Source organism: Macrosteles quadrilineatus, unplaced genomic scaffold, assembly GCF_028750875.1.
Source record: "Macrosteles quadrilineatus isolate MER2022 unplaced genomic scaffold, UCM_ALF_1.0 Scaffold_9__3_contigs__length_116548681, whole genome shotgun sequence".
Lineage (NCBI taxonomy): Eukaryota > Metazoa > Arthropoda > Insecta > Hemiptera > Cicadellidae > Macrosteles > Macrosteles quadrilineatus.
The window spans coordinates 62,859,455-62,872,446 of NW_026542602.1; the positions used below are offsets into that span (position 1 = coordinate 62,859,455).

Sequence of the window (12,992 nt, forward strand, 5' to 3'; positions counted from 1 at the left end):
CACTGTTCATTCCACAAAAGTTCTTATAATAGTCAGTATGATGGAACTTGTCTCCTAACCCTTCATCTACCTGGGACTGTCCCGGACCTTAAACCATTGACCAGATGATTAGTAGACAGGTTCCATCATACAGACTATAGACTTATGTTAAAAATGTATGATCGCTTCAACCACTTACTAACAGAGTATAAGATCCTGAAATGATAGGCCTATGTGGCAGTAACCTTAAAACTTTACCACAAATAAAGTTTACAATTTCAACGATCATAAACGCCACTCCAAACAGTTTAGTCTTTAAGTCTAAACAAGACAGAAACATAACAAAATGCTTATCAACATTGTAAACCATACTTTGTTTCTTCCATCTACTCTACTTCTTATCTGCCTCGCCTACTCGGTAATATTTTCTCAGCTTACATTGTTGCTACTCCCTTACACGACTAATGATGGTTTGTTTTGTAAAAATATGTAGGAAATCGCAATGTAACATTCTTATGAGACAGAAAGTGCGTCAAGACAAATATATAACAACACAGTGGCAGAATGTCTCGTATACTCATGGTCAGTTACATGCTTGGCGGCTGCGAATTTCTGTTGGCGTGAAGTAGGTTAGCAAATCATATTGTTTATTGCCACTGTATTTACCTCTGGCATACACTAGCTTCACGTGTGCAACTATTCTAACACTTTGCAAGTATGTAGAAAGGCACTTTTTAGTTCGTGATCTTACAAATATTGGATCCATCATAGGGGTTATTTTATTAGCCTTGAAAGCATCTTGGATCGCGGAATAAAATGAGGTTCAATTTTTGAGCCTTGTTCTAAAATTGCTTCCAGTAAAATCACGTAGAATTTACACAACATAAATTGTTCCATAACTTACCTTTAAAAATATCCTACAGGTTTATGACCCCCAAATGATTTGGTTATTATGTACCAATGTTAATGCTGTAATAATTCTCTATGTTCAAAAAGTGCTTTGGTTCCACATATATAACCTTGAAGAGCAAGGTGGGTATTTTAAGTAATAGGATAGATTACTACTACTATGGAGTGTCACCTTTTACCCTATAATTTCTGTAGCATCAAATACTAATCCGTCGTCAAACTGTTTAAACAAGTGAATTAATCAGCAATCCTACTCATCAACTGTTTCTCTTAACAGCAAGTATAATAAAATAACAGTACCTTAATAATAGGTTACTGAGAATACCGTATTATTTTGACACGTCATCTGAATTTGTATAACAAGCAAGCGAGTAAAGCTGAACGTGCTTAACTTTACTGAAACGTTCTTGACGAGAAAGTAATAGGTTACAAAACCAACACTATTATTTTACCTATTACCATAAAGTGAGGAACGTTCCTGACAATTGGTAAAATAATGGTATTTCTCATTTCTACTTAAAGAACAACTACCTTTCCTAATTAAATTTTTGTTAATCCAGAGGTCCGAAACATTTTTCAGTTTTTTACCGAGAGAGGAAGTAAAACTGAATGTAAAGAGGACCCAACATTACGGACTTGTATAAATAACAGCTAGTTATCACCAGATATGAATGAGTACCGGAGGACCTGGTTTTAGTCACCAGTCCTCGGCAATGTGTCACGAAAACATCTCACTTATTTTAAATATTCCCAGATTGTCAGATAATGTCTCCAGCCTCTTATTGCTGTATTAATAACTCGTGGCTTGTCTCTGATTAACATATATATTCAGGCTGAAATGGATTATAAGATATTCTAGATTGCTTCATTTTTGTAGGATATTATCTTGGATTTTCTTTTTAAATACGTTTATTTCCCCCCCCCCCTTTTACATATTGGTAGTATATGGAGAAAGTATTGTAATCGTCTAAATTTCTGATTTTGAGTTTCGGGTGGATACATCTGTTTTGGGTACCTAACAAAAAAAATGTTTTAAAAGTGATGTTTTTGTGTGGTGCGTCTGTATGTTGATATGTATAGAGCTACCTGTAGTCAAATTTTGATGAAATTTAGAATGTACACATTAATCCAAAAAGCTACTAATCCATGAAATTTTCACATTTTTTTACTTTAAAAATTATTTATTTGACCATAAAACCCGATAAAGTACTATAGTGTTAAACGACATATTTTTTATTTGATTTTCTACATGAATCAATAACACATTTTACCAAGATAAACTGAACAGGCATTGTTACACTTTATAGACCAGATTCATTTTCATACTTCATTAGGTTGAAAACTCATAAAAAATAATCTAAAGTGTTTCATTTAAAACTAGGGTGGGAATTTCAAAACTACTAGAAAAGATTTCTTCCACAGTGCTTTGGTAAACCCAATGTTTTTATATCACAGAAAGTTGTAATACAACTGTTTGTGTTGTAAACAAACTTTCCTGCTGTTAATGATGACGGAAAACAAAGATGATGGGGAAACTAACTTTGCGATTTCCTTATTTATCTATGCGGTGGTGATCTTTGTAGATCCACGCGAGTGGTAATAAATCACTTGAAATTCCCTGAGTTCTAAATTCTTTATCTTCTTGGGTGCCTAGTCAATACTTAAGCTATAATATAGTTCAAGATTACTTTGGAGGTTTCAATTCTGCCTCTTCTATAAAGGGGATTTCATTTTAACATATATCAAAATTCATTTCAAGTTTCCACAGAATTAAGGAATTAACAATCACTGATTATAACTTCTCTGTAGTGTTGTTTTGTTTTACATTTCAAGCACTCGCTTTTATCTGAATATTTGACTACTTACAAAACTTTGAGATTTTATCTTTAGGAATAAGTTCAGTGTTAATTTTGTAGATTATTATTTGCATTCAGTAAATATTACAGGTTTTCAAAAACTAAAAACAATTATGATTTCCGGCAAAATTATTTATTCTAGTAGAACGAAGCCTATTTGATTAAGCAGGCGGCAAACAGTTGTTTTCCGGACTAAATCCATGCTTAGATAAAAGAAGCGTCGAGATTAAACTTGGTTTCTGCCTTTCCAATACTAGCTAAACTATACTGGAACCCATCTTCTAGTTCACAATGAAAAACCACAAGGTTGTCTGGAATGTGGGGTTTTAGATAGTTAAAAATCGCAAAATTGAACCTTTCATCATTCATTTGAATATTATTGTGCAGTCTAAATTATGCTATGGAATTACCAATAGTTTAAACGGATGATTATTTTGAACTATCCTACATTACAATGTCACTTTGCACATAAACTAAAATTAGCTGTAAATGGATGAACTTACAAGAAGTAAGTACATGAAGTTTTTATCAAGTGCAGTTATTTTTTATCTGCTAAACTCCTCACCGGTCCAAATCTAGATAGTACACACCATTTATTAACTTTGTCTTAGTTATTTAACGCTCCTCAACCTCGTCGCACCTACCATCCTCTCGTCAGCACATCCGCGCCATCTCAGAGTCCCGGCGCATCCCACAACCATTCATAATGCATGTTATGGAGCGGGCAATAACAATTATACTTCACTCCAGTTTTGGCTGAACAGCTCGCACAAAGACGGGCCGCCGTCATATATAACACTCTCCAATTAGTGTTAATTGTCTCGCATCGGTAAGAAGGTAAAAACTGACTCGCGACAAGCCCTTGGAAGGCGACGTGATAAATTTGTCATCAACGAGAAGTGACGAGTCCGCGCGGCCGTAAACAACGAGGATCTAGTCCGGTGAATCGGGAGCGATTAGAAAAACGGCACGGCGGAATAAAAAGATTCCGTTTGATTGACTGGAGGTTGCCGCCTGCTCAAATAATTGGTCAATAAAAGAACACCGCGTAAAAGAAAAAAATGTGTTGGTGTTATTGTTGCAGGTGGCCGCCGTTTCTTGCCTGCCATACCTCACGCCTGAGAACCTGCGGTGCTGGTGGTGCATCCCAAGTGGCGGCCTGCAGACGGAGTGGGAACGGGGTGGGTGGTGTGGACGGTATGGAAACTCGTTGAACCGATGGCACACGATATGACGTGTTGTAGTGGACACTATGGAAGTCATGGAGTTGATGAGGAGTGATACAATTGACTATCACTTCAATGATAGTTTTGGTGTCGCGTCTCTAGACTTTGGACCTGAGGATCCATATAATTTGAATGTGCCCACGATTTAAAAATTTCCTTAGTAGGGTATTGGCACTATGCGAACTTTTAATGCCAACCCACTATAAAAATCACATAATATCTCGATATTAGCTGAAAAAAGAGTTTTCGTCAGATGTCCGTGGAAGATTTTTAATGAAAGGCTGTTGCTCAAGCCCTCTGCAAATATTATGTTTGTGGTTTATCCATTAGTAGAATGTTGGGTGTTTATGTCTAATGCTTACCATTCAGCGTTTTTCTCTGAATCAATGTGGACCTGAATTTTAATACACTCAATTGAACATTATTTTGGGATTGTCTCTGATAGAACAGTTGACCTCCATCTGTGGTGGAAACTAGTGCAGAGTTGGCCGTGGTCGCCACAAGTGTCGCTAAAATCACAGATATGTATTGTGATGAGACAGAAGATGCTGAACTGAATGTTCCTATAACAGTTCGACCTCCATCTGTGGTGGAAACTAGTGCAGATTTGGTCGTGGTCGCCACAAGTGTCACTAAAATCACAAATATGTATTGTGATGAGACAGAAGATGCTGAACTGAATGTTCCTAGAACAGTTGACCTCTATATGTGGTGGAAACTAGTGCAGAGTTGGTCGTGGTCGCCACAAGTGTCACTAAAATCACAGATATGTATTGTGATGAGACAGAAGATGCTGAACTGAATGTTCCTAGAACAGTTCGACCTCCATCTGTGGTGGAAACTAGTGCAGAGTTGGTCGTGGTCCCCACAAGTGTCGCTAAAATCACAGATATGTATTGTGATGAGACAGAAGATGCTGAACTGAATGTTCCTAGAACAGTTCGACCTCCATCTGTGGTGGAAACTAGTGCAGAGTTGGTCGTGGTCCCCACAAGTGTCGCTAAAATCACAGATATGTATTGTGATGAGACAGGAGATGCTGAACTGAATGTTCCTAGAACAGTTGACCTCCATCTGTGGTGGAAACTAGTGCAGAGTTGGTCGTGGTCGCCACAAGTGTCGGCCTCAGGCTATTGTAATGTATTCCCGGTCTCACACCTTCGCCACGACCCGAGATCACGAGCGGGCGACCATTTCATGCTAATTTCAACATTTGGACCGAATCATCATATTTATTCGGCAGCCGGGAGTGCGGTATCGCTTCGCGGCATCGGACTCCGGTCGGAACCGCTCATTTCCCGGCAACGAAAAGGCGTAAACCGGTACTTAAAAATCGCGGAATCAGATCCGTACGGAACGGTCTCATACCGACATAAATTGTCGGTTCGGAATCACGCTTAACTGATTGTTTCGGGATCACGATCGTATCGGCTGTTCACACCGAGAATCCCAATAAATTATGCCGCTCCGTCAATTACGCTTATGCGTGTACGGCCGGTAACTATAGTGTTTTATGGGTCATCGTGCCGAGGGTATGGAAATAGTCTGTGGATGAGACTGTCCAATAAGCCTCACTTGTTTGTGGTACACGCACCACAACATTTCACCGGCAGAAACACCACAAACACCTCAGAACCGCAGCGACGAGCTTTGCGGTGATGTTTGCAGAAAACTTGCCTGTAGCGCATGTAGAATATCCTTATTAAACGGGACCATCAAACTGACACATACTTTCTCCCATTGGCTCATCAACGGCCATTACATTCAGCTTACCGCTGTGGGAGTAATTATTAATTTTATATGTAGATCACAAAAGAGGTGCAACAACTTAATAACCTAATTCTAACAGCATTTTTGGTTGTACAATTCTGTTTAAAGGGGCCAATCTTAATAACAATTTAATCAAAAATTTAAACTGTTTTTGTAACACTTTACTGATATCACCTTACTATCAGGTTTTTTTCAGCCAAATTTGATATTTTCACTATTAACTAAAACTAAAATATTTCAACGAAAACAAAACGTTGTTACATATAATGAATTACGTGAGAAAGAATTATAATAGGTAACGTTCACAATAATCATTAATGCCACAGACATTGTATTAGAAACTCTAATAGTAAACGTGGAGTTTTGCGTAAAGATGTGTGTACAAAATTCCATTAATAGACATTATCACATGTAACCTTTCACGATAACACAATAAACTCAATATTCCGGTTTGATCTATAAACCCTGAACTTTTAGTTGTGAATATATACAAATAATAAAAATGAGTAAATGTGTATCTATTACTGCGGGAAATAGTGTAAATTTTTGTTATTACTTTCAATGTTTTCGCCAGACATGTGCAAGATAAATTTCAATATATTTCTGACTAAAAATGTTTGAGCTATGAAACATTTTAGTATTTTCTAACCCCTCATCCCTTATAGGAAAATACACCTCATATTCAATATGACCAAGTAGATTTGCAGGAGAATACACCTATAGGTCGATAACCCAATACCTTTGCAGGAAAATAATCCTCGAGCCGTAATGACGCTAAACTTTGCAGGAGGGCATACCTCATGTTCAATATCCTTCATTAGTGTGGAGGAAGTACATTTCATGTTCAATATGACCCATTAGCTTTGTAGTATAGTACACCTCAAAGTTATTAATATGAACATTATCTTTGCAGGAAGATAATTCTCAAGTTTAATATGACCCATTAATTTTAAAGGTATACCTAAGTGCATCATGTCCCATTATATTTGCAGAAAGGTATACCTCATATCCAATATGACCCATTATCTTTCCAGGGAGGGTCACCTCAAATTCAGTATTAGTCATCTATTTCATGAAAGGATGTACCTAAAGCTTATCATGACACATTATAGCTTTGTAATAAGAGCACACCTTAAGCTCAATACGAACCATTAGCTTTGCAGAAGATTATAACTCAAGCTCAATACGACCCATTAGCTTTGCAGAAGCGTACATCTACAGCACAATACAACCCAATAGCTTTGCAGAAAGTTACATCCAAAGCACAATACAACCCATTAGCTTCGCAGAAGCGTACACCTCAAGCACAATATGCCTCATTAGCTTCGCAGAAAGTTACACCTAAAGCACAATATGACCCATTAGCTTTGCAGAAAATTACACCTAAAGCTCAAAACAACCCATTAGCTTTTCATATTGTTACACCTACAGCTCAATATGACCCATTAGCTTTGCAGAAAGTTACACCTCAAGCACAATACAACCCATTAGCTTTGCAGAAACGCACACTTCAAGCTCAATATGACCCATTAGCTTTGCAGTGAGTGGCTCAATCTAGGCAATAGATCGTCATGATCTCAGCTTTACACAGTCTGCATTTGACCTTCACGTGAGTCTTTACTGCTTCACTGAGGTGGGAACCCGCGCTTCCAGCAGGTTAATCATTATATAGTTCCATCGCCGTAATTGATTTTACGTGTTGCATTACCAAGGTGAGACGTTCTTGTAATTAAACTGTTAAGTGTACTTGCTGGTGTGCTTGGTCAATGTAGTAAAGTGTATAGCCCTACATTCAAGACCCGTCGTCTTATATATTTGTTACTTTCTCCCTCTATAGTGTATATGGTGAAAGTGTTGTATATTCAAAAGTTTCAAAGTTGGGTTTTGGGTAGGTATATTGGTTTCTGGTCACCATGGACCAAAAAAATTGATTTTCAAAGAGATGTCCGTGTGGTAGTGTGGATGTGAATAAAACTATAGACCTTCCCTTTGGTCCGATTTTTATCTACGTGTGCACTATTCCATGGAATTTTCAAGAGTTTTTTTTTCGCAAAATTGTAATTTTAATTGAGGTTTTTTCCATAAAACCCTTTAAATAATACCTCATAATACCTTTAAATACCCATAAAAACTGCCAGAACGTCTTATACTTGTATTTAGCATGTTATTGTACTTTTGTTACTTTAAACAAATTGGTATACCCTCCATTGCTGTAATTATTAAGGTTCAAAAGTTATTGCAACTTTTGTGACATTCTTTATCAAAAATTATAGTTACTCCCACCGCTTACGCATTATAAAGGTTGTTGTCAAGCCAATGGGAGAAAGTATGTGTCTGTTTTTAATACCATTTAGGTATCTGGTGATATTGTTATGTATTTTTATATTGTCATAGCACCATAATTAGTGAGGATAATTTTACTATGAATCATTTTATAGGCTGTTAGCAGGACCGGTTATTCTCACAATGTTTGCTTCAATACATTTAAGTATTAATAACTCCAGCTCGATTTTAGCAATATAATCTTGTACGTTGCATGGGTGAACTTCATCATGCACCATATTTAAGGCCTCTCCTACTGCTATATTGATACACCATATTACATAGCTTCAAATGATTACTGTAACAGTAAAACCTTCATTTTTCCTTACTCAGACATGTTTACCATAAAATAACACATCTACCATCAATTACCTTGAAAATATTTTATTTACTTTTATGCAACAGTCTACAGAGTGGTTTCAAAATAATGTATGTTCTATATTGAGAGTAGCATTGTGTGTCGGTGGCTTCGTTGTCAAAGCAGTCTACCTTTCTGATAACTTGGCAGCTCAAAACCTGGCTTAAACTAGTCTCGCCGATCTAAAAAAAAACTAGGATACTCTAAGATGTTCCTCTGTGTTTTAAACACTCCCACTAAAAGCTATACGATATTTTTTTACTGAAAGTGTTATTGCTTACATCCAGGACATTCGAGAATGAGACTCGAGCTTTAACTACCACTTACAACTTGCCGACGGCGCATCAGTGTCATTTAGTGTCATTAACTGAAGACTAAAGTGGATCTGGCAATTACAAGTCCAGAAGTAAACATAGGTTTATGTCCCAGCGAGTGCTGGCTTTACAGGACACTTTATGGTGTAATCCGTTTTGCATTGGAATTGGAAACTGGACTAATGTGAAGTTTGTTTACACAATAAAGTGGTGTAAGATATAATTAATTATTCCTCATAGAGTTCTAAAAATTTTAAAATACTTTGCTTGTATAAAGCATTTAAATGTTCATGCAGAAGAGAATTTATTAATTCAAAACGTTGAATGTAGGCCCATTGCAGTGAGATCTGTACTTCTTCAAATTATAAAACCTGTTGTTCCCACGTATTAGTTTTCTTAACAAGAGTTTTGGGATTATGGGAAGAGTGCAATAGAGTACTTTTACATTATTAGTATGAATGCTATTTTTGATCAACACTTAGGGAACTTTACGAGCGGTTACTGCATTGACTTAAAAACGTGGTAGATGTATTTTAATAGCTTAAATTATGATTCCAGTATTAATGGATCATAGTGTATTATGGTAAATAGTGTATAGAGGTTGATAAAAAAGCTTCTGAACGATGTTTAACATAAAAACAAATAACCAACTCTTTTGTAGAACTTAATTTTTGATTAGGACTTACTTTTTGATTAGAACTTCCTTTTTGAACTTACTTTTGGATTGGGACTTACTTTTGGATTAGAACTTACTTTTTAGAACTTACTTTTGGATTAGAACTTACTTTTCAGAACTTACTTTTGGATTAGGACTTACTTTTGGATTAATTATTTCTTACTAATTAGAACCTCTTTAACCTCACAAAACAGATTAAATAACAAGCTGCACCATTTAGCACGCGTTCCACTGTCTCTAATGAATCAAACACTTAAACCAGAGTTATAGATTTAAACAATGAAAGTAAGAAGTGTGCCGCGAAGAACACACGCATACGCAAGTCTTATAGACACGTGGCATAAAGAATGAGAACAATGTACCATTCATTAGGGAGTTATATGTTACTGTGGGCATCGTTCATGCAGAATAAGGCAGTTGGATATAGAAGAGGTTTAGATGCCCTCTGGAGAGATCTTGGGCACCCTTCTGGGTGCTGGAATTGATGGAGAGGTTGAGGTGGATACTGAAACTCCTTTAAAAAAAAAAAGACTGTTGATTAGTAAAGAGATCAAAAAATAAAATGAATGCACCATAATAACGTAAACACATTGGAAGAAGTTCCTGTATTGTTTCACAGAGAGAGTTGTGTCTAAAGAAAAACGCAATTCATATTTAAGGGTGCAAAAATAAGCATATTCCAAAAGCGATTATAAATTAGTAGGCTGTGATACTGGTCATGTTTTTCGTTGGGGCTTTACATGCGAACATTTTTCTCTGACAAAGTCCACATATAGAGCATAGTATTTACAGCTGAATTTTATCAAAGGTATTTTCAGGAATTGGTAGTGCCAATTGAACGTGTTTTCCGTACTTGTAACTAGCAAATATCTAGTTTGTAATTGATGGCTACTAAGTCTACATTAAAAAGAGCAGTTATTAGTTTGAATACGAAAATAAAGGCTAGAACTGACATACATTGAAAGCATCGGGACTATAGTTTCTCGTCAAAAATAGCACTCCTCCGAAATCTTTTCAACGTGTCATACACACTTTTGATGGCTACCAAATCTGCATTTTTAAAGAAAAAAGAGCAGTAACAGTTTGAATATGAAAATAAAGGCTGGAACTGACATACATTTAGAGCATCGGGACTATAGTTCCTCAACCAAAATAGCACTCCTCCGAAATATTCAGTATATAGTTGACGTCAGAGACATCCGTCTGTACAGACGTCATTTTATAAATAACCGCTCACTGTCGATGTTGAAGCAGGTCCCCAAATAATTCTTCTTGGTTTCCTCAGCAATATCAGAGAAGCAGAAGTATTGCTATCGGCAGTTACAGAGCGAAGCAGCGCCGCCGAAACTCGTTCGCTGGTTATAAATAGCGAGTATTAGCGCTGGACATGAGTTTCTACTCGTCCGCAACCTGCCAAATGTTTGTTTACGTTTTTTCAGACCCATAATGCCGACCTTCTTTGGCAACCTCGTGGGCAGGTGGGATCCTTTACAACTGTTTACTTTGTCAAGTATCTTTAGAAGTTGGTAGATGCAATTTATTACCCTTTCAATGAAATAACTTCGGAGGGATTTTTCTTAGTTAAAATGACAAAGTTCAAATATTTTACTGTGATTTATATTATCATTTGAAATATACCTTTGAAAAATACCTATATTCCTATTATTATGGATAAAATATTTTCAGGTCTTGTGAAAATTAAAATAATGTATATCTTCATCATTATTAGATGGCCTTAGACCAGACACCTAGGCCTCACATCTTAAGAAAGGCTCGTCATCCAACCATAAGGTACCTGATTAACAATAAATAGATACTTGAGAAGGCTCTTAAATCTTACTTTTAGGGTGATCAGTGGAAGATACCAATGAGCAACCAATTAATCTTTATTTAAAAAAATGTAACTCCTTAAAAAATACAAACAACCAATAACATCTACAGAACCATAACCTCATGTACAAGGTTGCGGAGAGACAAAATATGGCAACACTGCAGACCCGGCCTGCAAACAGCTGTTTGCACTAGTCTATAACAGAGTGTTTACGTGTACACGTTGCTTATTACTGTTGTTACCATGGCAACAGACCGGCCTGCGCAACGTTGCCACACACCAAAGCCTTCTATTAGAGGAAGATATGACAGAACGCGTATAAATGCAAGTACAAAAGCGTAATTGGTCAGCTGATTAAAACTTATCCTTACACTTGTCACACTGGACATGATGGCAATACAGCACGTGTAGCAATACAGTAAGTGGAGCAATACAGAACGCGCTAGTGATAAATGAGGTGATAAGCAACTGACGAGACACAGTAGCGGTACTGACTAAGGCGGTGATGATATCATAGGCCTAGTAGAGCAGATGAGAAGCAAGTTAAAATATGGCGGCAGTATAGAAGGATAAGACTTGGAGTCGTGCTTATTAGTTGCGTGTAGACAGTTGGAGATATGTAAATGGTAAACACCGTTGCAGCAGACCTGCAGTCTCAGCAAGGCTAATTTGGGAAAAGTGCTTTGTTCTACTACAACATGGTTCCTACATTTATGGCTTTAATGCTCAGTTGGATACAAAAACTGATGAGGATAAGCTTGGGGTTATTTGCAAAACGATTACTGGACACCAGCATAAAAGATGATATGTGTTAATAGGCTGTTCTAGTTAATAGCCTACGTACGTCTTGTTCTAATACACCACGAAAAATGTATGTTAGGATGGTATTAAAAAGTCTGGATTGTTATTTGCGAGACTTCTCGTTTTATTTTGCACTCAAATGCTTGTTTGGCGTCAGTTTAATGTTCAGAAACATATCTGCTCTCGAGTATTAAGACCACGGGACAAGCAGGGACTTACTGATCAATAGCTCCATTTGATCGTAGTAAGTTTAAAGTTGAAATGTATAGCCTGTAAGTAATCAATATACATCAAAGCAGTCAAACTTTCCCTTACAAAACCATGAACACACCTTTAAATTGTCATTAGCGGGTCCGGTCTTTACGGATCATAATATAGGCTACAACAACTTCATATTTATCCCATTCAAAAACGCAATGTGCTTAGGGTATTTGGATAGATAAAGCGAATAAGTTATACAATTGACACTCACATTCCCTTATGTAGCCACCTTTTAGCGAATTTCCCATATAGGGAATAAGCTATTACCGTAGTACTCATGGTAAGACCTGGACCCGGGACCGATTTTTTTCGTTTTGAGGTCCCTAGAGCCCAAAAATTGCATCTGTTCAAATTCATATATATATATATATATATATTTATATATATATATATATTTATATATATATATTTATATATATATATATATATATATATATATATATATATGTCCGTTAGCGCGATAACTCGAGCAAAAATGATCCGATTTTGATGAAATATGGTACAAACGTGTAAACCTACGTTTATTCGAACGAGTTCGCGAACCAGCATGATCGGACCATGGGAACGGGGGTTTATGGGGGCTTTTATGGGGTAAAAATGGGTTTTTCCCATTTTTGACCTAAAAAAACTTAAATTTTTGCAATTTCTTTCCAAACTATTTTGTAGAGCTTAAAAAAACAAATAATTTA

At 36.7% G+C, this 12,992-nt stretch overlaps 1 protein-coding gene across 1 annotated transcript in view; it reads left to right on the forward strand.

The window, feature by feature from the left end:
- The first annotated feature begins 543 nt into the window (after positions 1–543).
- The window catches only part of LOC129003504 (uncharacterized), a 31,738-nt gene continuing 19,289 nt past the window's right edge, over positions 544–12,992 (forward strand). The window contains exons 1-3 of the mRNA XM_054431800.1: positions 544–561; positions 3,829–3,941; positions 4,693–5,110. Coding sequence (XP_054287775.1) covers positions 544–561; positions 3,829–3,941; positions 4,693–5,110 — 549 coding nt within the window. The remainder of the gene's footprint in view (positions 562–3,828; positions 3,942–4,692; positions 5,111–12,992) is intronic.